This window comes from Folsomia candida, unplaced genomic scaffold, assembly GCF_002217175.1.
Source record: "Folsomia candida strain VU population unplaced genomic scaffold, ASM221717v1 Fcan01_Sc006, whole genome shotgun sequence".
In the NCBI taxonomy this organism is placed as follows: domain Eukaryota; kingdom Metazoa; phylum Arthropoda; class Collembola; order Entomobryomorpha; family Isotomidae; genus Folsomia; species Folsomia candida.
This window is the reverse complement of record NW_019091198.1, coordinates 6,725,376-6,740,510: the sequence shown is the minus strand read 5'-3', so window position 1 is coordinate 6,740,510 and position 15,135 is coordinate 6,725,376. Positions and strand designations below refer to the sequence as shown.

Here is a 15,135-nt window from a genome sequence, read left to right as displayed (position 1 = left end):
CGGCCTCCACTCCTGTCTCCAGCCAACAAAAAGATGAAACTTCTTGTTTCTCGACCACCACAAATCACGGCAGCTGCCTATATCGCACGCACTTCGGCCTCCTCCTCTTCCACGTATCACCCCATCCACGTCCACTTCTGGTGCGTGCGAGATATTCTCACCAGTTCGGTTACATCACTCTGCCTGCACACACCCAATACGCATAATATTCATGTCCACATTTTGCAATCAACAGCAAGAAATTTTTAGGACGAGAGAGGAATAAAAAACCCCAGACTAGACGGCCGCCTACCACCACGAGAAAAGAGAAGATGAGTTTAATTCGCCAGCGTTGGTGGAGGAACAACTTTGGTTTCCTCCGACCCACACGGCTACGTAGGCAGAAAAGAAAGTGAGATGAGCCACCAACCACTAGATACGTCAAGTTTTGTAGAACAGAAAGCGCTTAAAATACCATCCATTATTATTCCGGCCTGGAAATAGGCAAGAAGAAGAAGCCAGACAATTCCTATGGCTACTGACTGGGTTTTTGGAGTGGCTGGTATTGATCGTGAGAATCTCGTCTGACTGTACATACACAGGGTGGACACTGATCTTCTAAATATCCCTGCCACCACGGCGAACGAACGAACGAGCTAACCTGGCCTTCCTTGCGGATGAAGGTTTGCAACCCGGATCCAAATTGGAATAAATTAGGAAGGATAATTAAAATCTGAAAGCGCGTGCCGTCTAGTTGTGCACACACACAACCCACGGCCAACTAGATGTAGCGGATCTATTAACTTTTGCCCTCACTCTCGCTCATTCTCTACGCGGACTGAGGACGAACCCATTACTTGGCTTCCGCTTTCTCTCCTTCCTTCCGACCCACCGACTCAGGATCAGAGTGTGTATGTAGTTTGGGTAGATAATGAAGAAAGATTTACTCGCTGGTCTGGCCGTCTTTGTTTCATTCGCATCCTGCTCAGGTGGGTCTAATTAGTGAACCCACTTGAAACCCCTGGAGCAAACTTGCATGGAAGCAGGTTTTCGGAGTCGCGGGATCAACTTTATCAATTTTTCCTCGAAAATAGGCCAGAATTTTGTGCAGTTCGCCAAGAAGGAGGAATAATGAAAGTGGAGCAGTCATTAAAATGGTTGCGAAATTCGAAAGCGTGTGCATGGACAACTTTATCAGATTTGCAATACGGGATTGGCGAAACTGGGGTGTTTCGATTAGAAGTTCTAGTTCTTAGAACTAGATATAAGAAATTGGGATGGCACATGATATCATTAAAGCAGAGATTGCGAAACGACGCATACAACAAAACTACACGCCCACGAATTGAATGGTGTACATGTATGTATGCAATGGTATTCATTAGCTTGCAATCCGTGGGGAAAGCGGAAACCAAAACAACTTTACCTCACTTTAGGTTACGTATTAATTTGGGGGTTGGCTTGTTGTCCTTGCCATGAGCTTACACTTTCGCAATAGAAATATCAATGTGACACTCGCAACTTTTCTTGAACTTTGATGACATCCCTGAGATAGTGACAGAACTGGCCATTATTTTGCTCACGTAGGTGTTTTGTGCCATCATAGAAGCCATCCAGAAACACGGGTTTTCCAACTTTATCAACTTTTACGGCTTCCACAGTTTCATTAACAATTTTACTGAGATTGTCAGTCAACTGTGGAAAAAGTTGTTGGCAGGCAGTATCAAGTCGCAACCCCAACGCCATCCTGATATTCGATTAGCAGTTGTGTAGCATTTAGTTGTGTGAGAAATGTGCAAATGTGGAATCGATCCAGATCCAATGCATGTCGCGTTTTACTTGTAAATTTTGAGGGATTCACTACGCATACGCTTCTTCCATGCATCAAAAACTGCTTATTATTATTCAGCCTGAGCTGTTTTCCATACATACAAATAATAAACATCTTTATCTGAGATTGACAAATTAAGGAAACTTGAAAAGGAGAGGAGACGAGTTTTATTGAACGATAATTATGCGAACGTCTCTCCACATTATGCGCATTATTATTATTATTATTGTTTGATTTGATTTGATTTATTCACATCAAGCTTGATTTACAAAAAATCTTGTTACGCTTGACGGCTAACACAAAAAAGTTTTACACAAATGTTTGTCACATGTATAAGAATTCGAGTGATAATAATATAATTTATAATTGTGACTTAGTCATAAAGAGCAGAATTAAAATTATATGTACATATATTTTAGGATAATAAAGTAGAGATAAATTCATAATCATAATTTAAGAACAAGGTTTTAAGATTTGTTTTAAAAAGTTTGAAGTTTTGTGTTTCCTTTAATTCAGTAGGTAACCTATTCCATGCAATAGTAGTTGTGAAATGAAGACTTTTAGAACTCATGCTATTTTTTGGACAAAAATTTACTCTTAACAGATTAGATGAGCGTGTTGGATAGTTATGGAAGTCAGAATTTTTTTCGAGAAACGATTCAAAAAATGGTATAGGATTTTGTCTCGTTTGAAAGAAAAAACAGAAGGCTTTGAAATAGTAATTATCTTTAGGGAGGAGCCATCTGAGTTTTTCTTTCATCTTTTTACTGACAGAATCATACTTCTTTACATTTAGAATAAATCTGGCCGTACGACGAATTGACATTTCTAGACATTTTAAATTTACAGCGCAGCTTGATCCCCAAATAATAACCATATAGTTGAACAATGAAATTAAGCATGCTTGAAATATGAGGATCAAACTACTTTGGCTCATGACCTTTTTTAGCGGATACAGTGATGTAGCAACCATATGAAACCGTCTTGAAATGCTATTTATATGCTTCTACCAGGAAAGCTTTGAATCAATGATGAGTCCGAGACTTTTCAGTTCATTTTGACTCAACAGACCTCATACATCCAAAACTTGCAGTTAATCTGACTCAATTTCTCAACCTTTCATCACCGTCTTCATTTCATCCACAATTTTTATGACTCTGTCTCCCCTAAAAAATCCGTCATAATAATGAAGAGTAGCAGGAGCGAGTAATTTATTGAAGTCATAACTTTTGACACCCTATTAAAATATTTTTTGCATGCATGCAAGATTTATTCAGGTCAGCTCTTCAAACGATCTTTTGTCACATCAATTTTGCAATGTCGAAACGCACTTGTGAAATTCAATTTTCCTCCCAATTTAAATTACATGCAGAAAAGATCCAGCCCCCGAGAATGAACGTGGCGAAGGAAGAAAAATGAAAAGCGAGCCTGCATTTCTTCTCGGCTTGGGCACGTCCATTCTCTTTATCGTCATCATCCTCTTGCGGTGGACTCAATGAAAGTGTACATCTTTTCGCATGCAACAAGAAATGTTGCTCTGGTGCGGAGAAAAGCTATGATTAGTCGACTGTCAAATTAAATGTTCATCACCAAGCACATTACAAGCTCTTTTTTGAATAATAATCAAGTGGGCTCCTATGTCGGACTGCTGTTAAATATATGCTGATGAAATTGTGGACTTGCTTCCTTCATCGATTTGAAAGGAGACGGGGGTAAATCTGCATATTATTCATTTGTACATCGCCCAGCGCTTCTTTGTGTGTATCACTTGTGTCTGTCGGACACAGAAATTTAATTCGGCGTCGGGGAAGTGGAAGGAGAAAGAAGGGCAATAAAAGAAGAAGAAGCAGCTCATCATCAACCCTTTCAACGGCATATCTTTTATAAATTCATTCACTTGTGTCTTGGCTTAATCTTGGCTGGGTAATCATGGCTGTTGGTTGTTTATCTGGGGATAATCTTCCGTCTACAAGTCATCCAAGTGTAAAAGGGTCAAAGAAGCACAGCAGTCGTCAACTCGACTAAGTGCTGTCTTGTGTAGAGAATCTGCCATATCCAGCACTGAACAGCATGGTCAATTTGATGATAATATATTTAAGATAAAAAGACAAGAATTAATGATCCGTTGGAACTTGAATGGGTACAAAAAATGCGACTAATTCTTTTGTGTTTTGTGCTGGATAAGAATTCCGACCACGACAAATAAATACGAATGGATTCCCATCTCATCGTACAATAAACCCAATTCTCAAGCTTCAATTACTTAATTGCAGACGTATCTAGACTACTGGAGCCAAACGACAGGATGAAGAATGCAGATTGCTCAACGGATAATGTTTCCAGTGAAAAAAAATCGCATGCCAATTACAATGGTGCAAACAGAGGTTTGGTTTTGCTTATTTGATAATTATAGTGACCAAATTAGCAGAGTGGCAGTAACTTCATAATAGAAAAAGGGTAGTAATTGTTAATGCAATAAATAACAAGGCTGTCACTTATGTGTGGAGAAACTGGTGTCAAAATTACGCAGCAGGAGGATAGCGATGATCTCTGAAACTGGAATACAGATATTTTCATCTCACCTTTTTTCTACTAGGATTTTAAATTGGCTCATATAATACAGAAGCGTAGTCGTCCAGCCCTGCTGTAGTTTGGACAAATTCAAGTTCACATAATTAGCATAAATATGTGTTGGTTGCTCCTCTGTTTTAGTGGACATAAGATGAAGAAACTTTGAATCAAACTGGTTTTTCACTTTCGAATGGATGAGGTACCCAGCCAGTCAGCGGTGCAGATGATGTTCAAAGTCGTGGACATGTGATGCTCATTTAAATGATAATTCAACACTCATTGAGCCGTGTCCAGGGTTCAAATGTTGTTATAAATCAGACTTAATATATGGATTCCCATGCTTTTGAATGCAAACTTAGTGTTCAGAATAATCAAGTGGATTATAATTGTTGTCGTGTTAGCTGTCCCCTCTCTCTCTCACGCTGGTAATTGCAATGAACTCGACAACAAAAAGTACAGCAGTGATCAAAAGTTAAGTAATCCTAAATGGTCTCCACAACAGCTTATCCACGCTCTCAAACTACCACCACCAACAAACCAATTAATTACACAGGAGCCGATGAGCTGTATTTTTTTCTTTTATTTTGGTAGTGGCCTAATAGCAATAAGTGCGATGCCTAACAGAATACAAACTGAGGTAGCAAAGGGAACGCAGATATATTGACCTGTCTACTAGGTTTTCAATCATGCATACCAATTGATCAAATCAGAGATATGATGTCAAGAAATTGGGCTCGATTTGTAGGCTGACCAGTGTTTAACTGCACCCACCGCCATGCAGACGCACATAATATGCATGCAATACTGTGGTAACATTATTTCCCTATTTTCCTAAAATAAGAAATTTAAATAATAAATAATTTCTTCACAGACAGGAACTAAAAATCAATGATTTTGCTTTTGCAACAGTGTTATTTCATGTTTAACATGCTATTACTGAGGAGCATCGTGTCTTACGAAATGGCGACATTTTCCATGCAGCCATAAACTTGTTTGAGCAGACAAATCATAAAGTTTATTGTGAAGGTGTTTAACTCTCATAAATTAATGAAAAACGATGTAATGCTTGATTAGAAAATTACGGCAAGTACATAAATCCAGCAGAAGCCTCCTCAGGAGCGTCACAGAGAATAACTGCGATAATTCAGCTGCTACCTTACTTAAATAAACCACATGTTGACGGACAGTATGCCCTGCGTGAATTGCGAATTGAGCAACAAAACAAAGGTGAAATGACGTTGAAATAATTTCAACTTTTGAATGAATGATGGGAACATTTAATCAATAGTTTGAGTGGTGAATAGTTAATAAGTAAGTCTGCTTAAAAGAAGGGGAGACCGTCTTAAATGGTTAATCGATACGAATCAATAAATAAATATGTGTACTCGTAAGTAAGAAGCCTTCAAAACACACATGGATTATGTGCTAATAGAAAAATCCTCCCTCGAGAAAGAAGGATTCTTTTGATACAGTGCAACAAAAGACCATCCATTCACAAAACTTGACTTTTCCTCGCCAACATAAAACACATGCATAACACGGAATCATCATCACTCATTATGACACAATGAAATTGCACTCACAGATGCATTAAGCGATCCGTTTAAACCATGAACTACTCTGTTTTTCTGTTCCTGGAGATCCTGCTCTTTCCAACGCATTTTTTATGCCATTCATTTATACACGTTACTCGTACTTGTCTGCTTTCTAGTAATTTCTTTTATATCCATTACATAACTGTACGTGTACTTCTCAAACAGAGCAAACTGAGGAAAATGCTATCCGTTCGTGCAAAGGTGTTTCCCCTCGACTGGTAACGAAACAATAACGCCACAAGGAATAAGGAATAAGGCGTCAGGTAATGCAGTGCAGTAAATAGTGCGGATAAAAGTATTATATATGCGATATAGCCATATTACGTACGTCCGTGCACCCGCTAACCATAACCTCGACATTTCTTTTGACAATAAAGATGCAAACAGAGTGTCTTTCATCTTTTCTTCCACCACTTTGTATGTCACCTGATTCTTAAAAAGTGAGGAATTTGCACGACAACCGATGTCATATTGGATATTTACTACATAATATTACATGCTTTCACAAACATTAAGAGACAGTAGTGCTTGCTTCTCAGGTTATGTAAATGTTGGCAAGGTCGCCCTCGACACAATATCTGAAGAAGAAAAAGGAGCCGTATAAAATGCTAACCAGTTGTTTGGCTAAATGTTACGCGCTGATCCTGTACGTTTCGAAATTAGGTCGTACATATTCCACAGTGAAAAAGGTTGCATTCTTCCTGACAGGTTCGTCTTCTTGGTGGTATTCGGGTATTATAATGGCACGTAAAAGATGAACAATGTTTGGCCAGCTCTTTCTCATCATGAGCGCCGTTTCATTAGGAAACTAAGAAGATGCACATGGCCGGAGCCATATCTGAGTGAGCGCATATCTGGGAAAAGGCTGCATAAATTAATCAAATAAACTGGTCCGAATGTAATGGTTTATTTATCCATTTTATGACCTAAACAACACTTTCAGGCGGCCAACAGCTGCGTGAAAAAATATTTACTGATCCTGCCAGCTCCCATCCATCCTTATCTGAATTGTCTGCTTGTTTTCCATCTCCAAGATTCTGATTACAGAATAAAAACAAACTTTTCTTGTGTGAGCATTGCGTCTCCTCGAGTATGTTTCCAGCTCATGTTTAATTGCCTAATGGTTACTATTCAATAAATCAACGGGGATCAGATGTAAGCACATACCTACTCTTAATACCGAGTTTAACAGCATATGTTTCACCCCCCGGTAACATGTTGCAAGTAAATCTAATCCGTGCAAAAAAAGTGACAAATCGACACAATTCTGGATGCAACTTCATTTATATCATTTTTATGCCAAACTTTATTATCTCGTAGTGAAAACCGCTTCTGAACCAGTTCCAGCAAATCCAGCAAAATCGAGTGGAAAGTAAAGTATCAAATAAGTACATATCTCTAATAACTGGCTGGTTGGCATATTGGCCTGGAAAAATAATTTGAAAAGTTTTATCCAAACCATGTATTATTATTTTACTTGGTGGGCTGTATTTACGATCAGAATGTTGCGTCAAGGCCTGACCAGAGGAAACAGCGTATCGAGTTATGCTGTTAAAGAGAAAGGTGGAACTTATAAGAATTGCAGCATATTGATCAATACCACCATTCCGCTCAAGCCAGTTGCATGTTTGATGAATTATTAGCGATTACTAATAAGTTTTCCCCTGTACAGTTTAGGAAATAATGTGCAGAGTGGTGCTGGTGCACCAAAAATTTCAAATGCAGGTTGCAAATAAGTAGTTTCCTAAGCTCAAGCCACCATGATTACACATTACTGACGGACGACGAGGACTTGTATTCTAGAGACAAAAATCACTAGGTTAAGTGGGTCACCATAAATCATCATCACTCCCGTGAGTTGCTGCTGGTCTGGATTAGTGGAGACAGAGCCGGATGAATCGGATGGCATTTTTGATTAGCAGGACAAAAAAGCGTCAATTTACTTAAAAGCTGCAAATGTCAATGTTTAGTGCTGTTATTGAACATCCTCGCATTAAAAGGACATGGTTATTGATTTTTATGCCCAGAATTGTGTTATGCCCAATATTAAAAATGCTAAGCGAACGATATATAATACAAAAAGTACAATACTAGCATAAAAGTCAACTAGGTTTATTATTCTGCTCTTTAAAAGAGGAGGCAGCAGTAAATAAACGCGTCCTGCTCTGATTTGCCAGCTTTCTCCTGGATGAGATTCTCAGGATTTCCTATTGTCTCGATCATAACGCTAAAATAGTGATGGCACTTCATTCACGCCCACGTTTATGATGGACAAAACGGATACGAACAATGCCAGCGTATAAGTATTGGGTTTGTCCATTTGGCTACCAGAGTACAAAAAAATCAGGTTACTTAACCTGTTCAGAATGAATTCTACTCAATAAAATAAATCGTAATGTCAGATGCTTTAATTACGATTTGGACTTTCCATGTTCAGAGTGATATGCATGTAGACAGAGGTTGGACTATATATAGAAATATTTATATATTAATTTGAGCAGGGAATCAAAGGAGGGACGCGGTCAAGTGAAAAATCGAAAACTTATGAATACCTACATGAATGCGGTAATAGAACGAACACGGCAAGGATGACGGGATTTTCCTTTTCACCAGTATTAAATTTGATCCAAAGGTTTCAGAGAGCGGACGTCAGAGACTATTCGCAGCATGTAAGCATGATGTTGATAATCATGGTCTATCAATGGTGACCTTTGATTTTGCCTTGCTCGTTGCACCAGACCTAGTCCACTGATTCGTGAGATTTTGATTGAATTTCTAAAGGAAAGCAATCGCCTGGAACTGTGGAAATATGATCTCAATCATAGCAAATCCCTTTTGTGAACTAGTCCTGAAGGATTCCGTTCATTATCATCCCCAGCAGCAGCAGATATCCATTTAATCAACATGGGCTTCATCTGTTGACTGACTCGGGACCAATATGTTCACCAGATTTTTTCTAGCACTCATGTCACTGGCCGACATTTTTATTAATTTCGCTCAAGACCAGATCCTCTTTTTCGTCTTTATGCAATCCGAATTACATTTCTGCAACGGTTCATGCAGCACTAGGAAAAAAGATTTGAGCACACCGACCAACTTCAAACAGGATAGATCGGGTTTTGAGGAGAAGATTTTTGCAACAAGTACATAAGCATATCAAATTGAAACAACAGCAGAACCAGCAAGCAAACTCTGCGTATGTATATTATTGGAAATGTCTTAATTACAGCAACAGGACTGAAATATAGACATGTGTATACATACATACGTCTCAAACATGAATACCATTTCATTTACTTGAAAATACTCGTAAAAAAAGTTGAAACTAATGTACCTAGAATACGAAGCATGTACATATTTTGAGTACGACAAGAAGTTGATTTGATCCCCGTCATGCATGTTATTTAGCCCGAGATATAGGCTATCTCATGAAAGGAATGCTTCATATTTAAGAAAAGCTGCATCATAAATTTGTTATACGTACGTGTTAGTTCCGTATCTGCAATTGCAATACACTCGTCTCCTCTTTGCTCGTTGGGGTCAATGTGACGCGCGAGCACGATATTTACATTGGACCCCGACGACGACAATGTCATACTCCAGTTCTGACTGCTCATTAAATGTAGCCGTGTGACAAGATGAGATGGCAACAGGTCATTAAGTCGCTGTCTCTCGTGTTTCTGATTAATTTCTGAGTCGCTTTCTATACGAAACTTGCTGCCTTTGCGTTTGTTAATTACTTCGTCGTCGTCCAACAAAACACAAACTCGAGCGAGGCCATCGTATTTATTTACTATGCGATTGACTTTGTAGCAAAGGCGACGATGAGAGTCAAACAAATGGTTTATTTCTCGGTTCAGATACTTATTTGCCAACCTGAAAATACGTATTAAATCCTTTGCATTGTTTGCAAAGAGCTGAATGTCACAATGAATCACTTCCCGATTCCGTGATGACGAGATTACTTGGAGGAGATAGTAAACAGCAGCAGCAGTGGTGGAACAAGAGCGCAAAATTGTTTCGTTTCTTCCTTCCTCTCGTTAGCAGGAGGATGAGCATCGCATGCAATCGTATTCATTTGAACATCACTCAAATTGCTCGAGAGAAGATGAGGAGGAAGCAATCTGATGACGGTTGATTTTATAGTCATGGATGGCATGTATGTATAACTGGTAGAAGAACAAGCTACTACTTGTATATGCACAAGTCAGCAGAAACAAAAGCCCGAAATACCTGACAGTTTGACAAGACTTATTTGCCAACGTCATTTTATGAAAATGTTTACACACTTTGTTCCTCGTTCATGCTTGCTTTCCGAATAATTCGGGAAAACTAAGGTGAATCCCGTTTACAAGATATGAAGACAAAAAGTACCCGTAATCGTATCTTTAATTCATTATTTGTGTTGCGAAAAGTTAATTTTGCACAGGCTCATGAAGGCAGGAGTTGAATGTTTCATGTCGCCCCAAACCTTATTTTGCTGTTAAAAACTGCATGGGGCGATAAGGAAAAGAGATTTTGAGCAAGATAGCAATTTGTGAAATTCTATGGGGCGCAGAAATTTTGGTTGGAGCAACACAATTTATTTAGAGGATGTTAAAACTCTAGGTCATCAAAAAGTGAATTGTCAGATTTTTTCAGAACTCAGATTTTTGCCAGCAGCGCCTATAAGCAAGTAGGTGAAGCAGCTAGTTATCAGTATTTGTTGTCTGCTGGCGTGGTTTTCTGGTTTTCTCATGATCCACCTGGATTCCTCTTTAAAATATAAACTGCATGCTTGTGCCTCAAGCTGAACTAAAAATAAATAAAAAATCATTCTCATCTTACCTGGTGAATGGAGGAGTAACGCTGAGCTGGCAGTGCTGCTGGGAGAGATGTTCGTCTCATGTTGTTGCCGTGAAGTGAATGTCGATGAAAAGCACCCTTTTTTGTTGAAAATCCGTTATAAAACTGCTGCTGGTGAAAACTTTCTCCACCGTGAGCGTCACCACCATCAAACTTTTCTCTGGTCAATGGAATGGAATTGGAATAATAATAGTAAGAAGAATGATCATCATCATCGTCATTGTACTCTGAACAAGCGGCAGCAGTATCGTCCCTCCTCCCACCATAGCACGCCTTCTCGTCCTCCTCCTCCTCACAATCTCGTACAACAATCGTACTACTACTTTGGTCACGTTCACTGCACACGATTCCAGCAGGAACGTTCTTTGAAGATGAGGACGACGCGAGTATCACATTATCCCTCGTCTCATCTGGACTTGAGTCAAATGACCCCGGTTGTGACGCTGAGATCCCACCCACAAGAAGTGGTCTTCTCAGAAATCTGGGGATAGAAACTGAGGAAAAGTTTGTGTTTCCACTCCGTCTCCCTTGACGTTGTGGTTGTGATTGTGACGGTAAGGACCGAACAATAAGTTCTGAAGTAGTGTTGTCCTTCTTGTTCTCTTGTTGTATTCCACACAGTAGAAATTGTCCGAAGAAAAGTCCCAAGATTCCCAACAGGTGGGTCAACACTGGGAAACTTGACCAAACTAGAGAACCCAATCGTCGAACTGTGATAAAGTAGCAGAAGAGTGAAAGGGTCACTCGACACGAAGCGACAAGCAGGGCTTCTTCTTCTGGCGTTGTCGCAATTGACTGATCCAAAGTCCGAAGTAGTTGAGGAGGAGGTCTAAACTTTACGCCGCCGTGGTCGACGTTGACGTTGGGGTTTTCAAATGTCAAAGCTGTATTGAAATGAGTTCGATGGTGAAGATAGTTGAGGGCTTTGAGAACGATCCAGAGAAATAGGGCGTGGAGGAAAGTGTTATTATCGGACCAGAGGTCAACTAGGACGCCTGTCCAAAAGAGGGAAAAGAGTGGGCGATCTGTGACCGGGGGACCAAACTTTTTCCAGAAGTACCCCTGCGGAAGACGACTTCTCAACAGGTGGGGATGGTCAGCGTTGGTGGGGGCAGCAGACTGAAGATAAAGGTAGAACGAGAGACAAGCAGCGCTGCAGACCAGCGTGCAAGAAACACTGAGGGCGAATGAGGACCAGACCAACAACCGGACCGTTAAAAACTCTGCTTCTTGAGCGAAGCAGAAAGTTCCAATACAAAAATCTAGACACGAAATGAATATACTTTAATTTTCTCTGATGACCCAACGACTTTGCTTTACAAGGGAGGAATTTGACACAATGTGGATTTAGCTCAGGAGTAGGTTGCGATGTCGTCTCCTCTACTGTCGAGCAGACACTGCTTCTCAACCAGCAAAAACTCTGCTTCTCCGTTCGGAGAAGCAGAATTCAGCCAGCTAAACTGCTTGGCTTGAGCAACACAACCAGCACGGCAAGGTATAACAAGCTAGCGTTCGTGATGGTAACGCAACAAGCAAGGTGAGATGCTAAGCTAAACCAAAATATAAGCAGTTTTTAAACTAATCTACATACACGCAATACAATTCTCAATTAATTTGCAAGTTATTATCGCTTTCATATATTATCGCTTTCATATATTTCTTAATTCATAAACACTCTATAAGTTGTACCGTTCTTCTTGCATTCCTATTCTTTCTCATCTTGGTTTTCTTTCTGTCCTCGCTTATTTGCCCTCTTCCGTTTTTCGCTTTCCCTTCGTTTCTTCAACCTCGATTTCTTTTCCTCCTCACGCAAATTCGCCCTTCTCTGTCTTTGCTTTTCCCTTACTTTCTCCAACCTAACTTTCCTTGTCTGCCTGCTTTCATTCGCTATCCATCCCCAACAGCGACCTCATCCCCACCCACGTCACCCTCATCGCTCTGCGCCTAAAGGAACTTTGGCAGTCCAGGGGATGATGGCGGCGACGACGACGACGACGCCTATGCTACAACTACTACTTTCTCTTTCTGCTATGGTATACTATTTCTGCTGATTGGGTTGTAAAGCGCTATAAAAGTTAATAAAGTAAGAAACAGCGAGTTAGATTGTTAGTGAACTTACTGCTTTAAGCGCGGCTAAGCGGTCGTTGGTCATGATGGAGGTTGGATGATGAGGAGAAAGGAGGGAATGAGAATGAAGGAATAATTTCGAATTGCGAATTTCTCACCATAATCTCCACCACTGCTCTCTGCTTCACCACCACTGCTGGTAGGAGGACTGCTCGTATTACCAAAGGCAAGGAGGAGCAGTAGCACAAACGCGAAGAAAACCATTAAACTTCCAACCACTAGGACACGAACCAAGTCAAACTCTGACCGGGCGACACGGCCCCATGACGATAAAATCCTCTCCGTCGCCCAGTCCCACTCGTAAAACAGTTCTCGCCAAAATAGGTCCCTCTCACCACTAATCATCATCAACCTTCACGTCCGAAGGGTCCGAAGAAGGAGAAGAAAAAGGTACAGTTGATTGAGTAAGTCATTAAACGCTTAAAAAGTTTCCTAGCATGTACGACTAATAAGTTCCAATAATAATAAACTGTACGATGGTCAGATAAACATGCAACGGCGTCCATCCATGATGATAATAGGAGCGAGCAGTAGCATCATTTTGCATTCTGGGAAGACACGTCCAATTCAAATATCTGTCTCGCACAAAGGTTGACACTCATGCAGAGAGTTGCGTTGTTGCTGGATTTGCCCCGTCTTCCGGATGAATATTCCAGGCAGAGACACGTCGGATGGAAAGTTAACGGGACACGAGGTGGTTGTGACGAGGGCGCAAAAGCTAGCCGTCAAAAGGGCTGAAGTCGACTCACGAGTCTCACTTTCCCTTCTTCTCCTGTTGTGTGAATGGCAATTTGTCATCGCCAGATTTTGTCTCACGTCCAATTGCTCATCAACTCAACCCTCCACAACCGCGTCTTGATTGACATGCTATCTTCTTCCTTCCCACAGCGACGATAAGCCTTTGCGACGAATAACGACACATTCTGTGTACCATTTACTTTTAACAACCTTGCAAATCTATACACCAGGTATACTGGATTAAAATACTGGATTAAAATAATTCGCACTATGCCAAATATCAACCACTTGAGAGCGTCAGCGTTTCAGTTTCTACATTCGAACGTAAACTAACCATATAGTGAAATAAATAAACCTAGTGACCCACAAATTACGTCGAAAGGGGAGAAGAGAAGGAAGGATAGCACAACGCAATACTGACTGACACAAACCTCGGAAATGGACACCAAACAAAGATGGGAGTCGTTTTCTTCTTCTATTTCTTCGGATGATGAAACCATTTTCTTCGCATCTTGGCAGAATGTCGAAGGAAATAGTTTACGTAATAGAGTTAATGCTGTCCTTTACATATACATACGTACAACAGCGTGCAGCACGCATTCAGTCATATATTTTGGACCGTCGGTGCCGTCTATTCCTAGGTAATGGCAAGTAGCATGCAGTTCACCAGGAACACGGGACGGCGACGACGACGACGATGCTGCTGAATTTGGGTTGGCAGAACATTAACTATCAACCACTGATTTAACTTCGTTTACTAAACTGACAGGAAGCTCCGTGGAGAGTATTGTAGCAGCACAAGAACGAACGCTCTGTTCTTCCGACTCGTTCGTGTTCCTGACCAGTTTTAGGAGGTAGGAGTCTGTTCAATCACAGAAATCATTCGCCAGACGACGGTTCAGTTTTTGGCACCGAGTTTTTGTGTCCAATTGTATTTTCAAGTTTGTAGCACCCGACGTTGTGATTGATAACATTTCCTGCAACAATAATTTACACAAGGTTTTCAATTATGGTTCCAAAAAAAGATAATAATGACAAAAATTATGTTTCAAAACACCAGCAGCGACACTTTCCAGTAATACAAAAATATTTACGAGTCATGTAATCTCACATTGTATACTTTATGTAAACTTTTTTTTCATTTGATCCATTTATCATCTGCCCTGTCATAAAAATATGCCAAGACACCAACCAAATTGCATGCCTACTATGCAATTGCATAATAAAATTGAACTGCGGATTGCCTGAAATACCTGCGTTGTACTTTTGTAGCTGTAATAATGAGAAGACAATAACAAGACGATCTATCATGAAAACAGAGACTCGCAAGAAATTGAGAATAAGTAGAGTTTCAAGGTTGACTGGATAATCCCAAGTTCCACGTCAATCTGTCCAATTTTCTACTGTCGTCTTTTTACCAGTGGATTATTATTGGTTCACACTGATTGT

General features: G+C 40.3%; 1 protein-coding gene across 7 annotated transcripts in view; it reads right to left on the bottom strand.

Moving 5' to 3' along the window:
* Nucleotides 1-14,310, bottom strand: part of LOC110850999 (cGMP-inhibited 3',5'-cyclic phosphodiesterase A) — a 61,705-nt gene extending 47,395 nt beyond the window's left edge. For 2 of the 7 annotated variants that reach the window (XM_035853166.1, XM_035853167.1), the window contains exons 1-2: nt 13,047-14,304; nt 10,804-12,083 (exon numbers count right to left, since the gene is read on the bottom strand). In XM_035853166.1, the coding sequence (XP_035709059.1) occupies nt 10,804-12,083; nt 13,047-13,296 (1,530 nt within the window). In that variant the 5' untranslated portion in view covers nt 13,297-14,304. Of the gene's footprint in view, nt 1-10,803; nt 12,084-13,046 lie in introns of all 7 variants that reach the window. The other 5 variants (XM_022098624.2, XM_035853169.1, XM_035853165.1 and 2 more) reach the window with 4 other exon arrangements.
* Nucleotides 14,311-15,135: the final 825 nt, after the last annotated feature.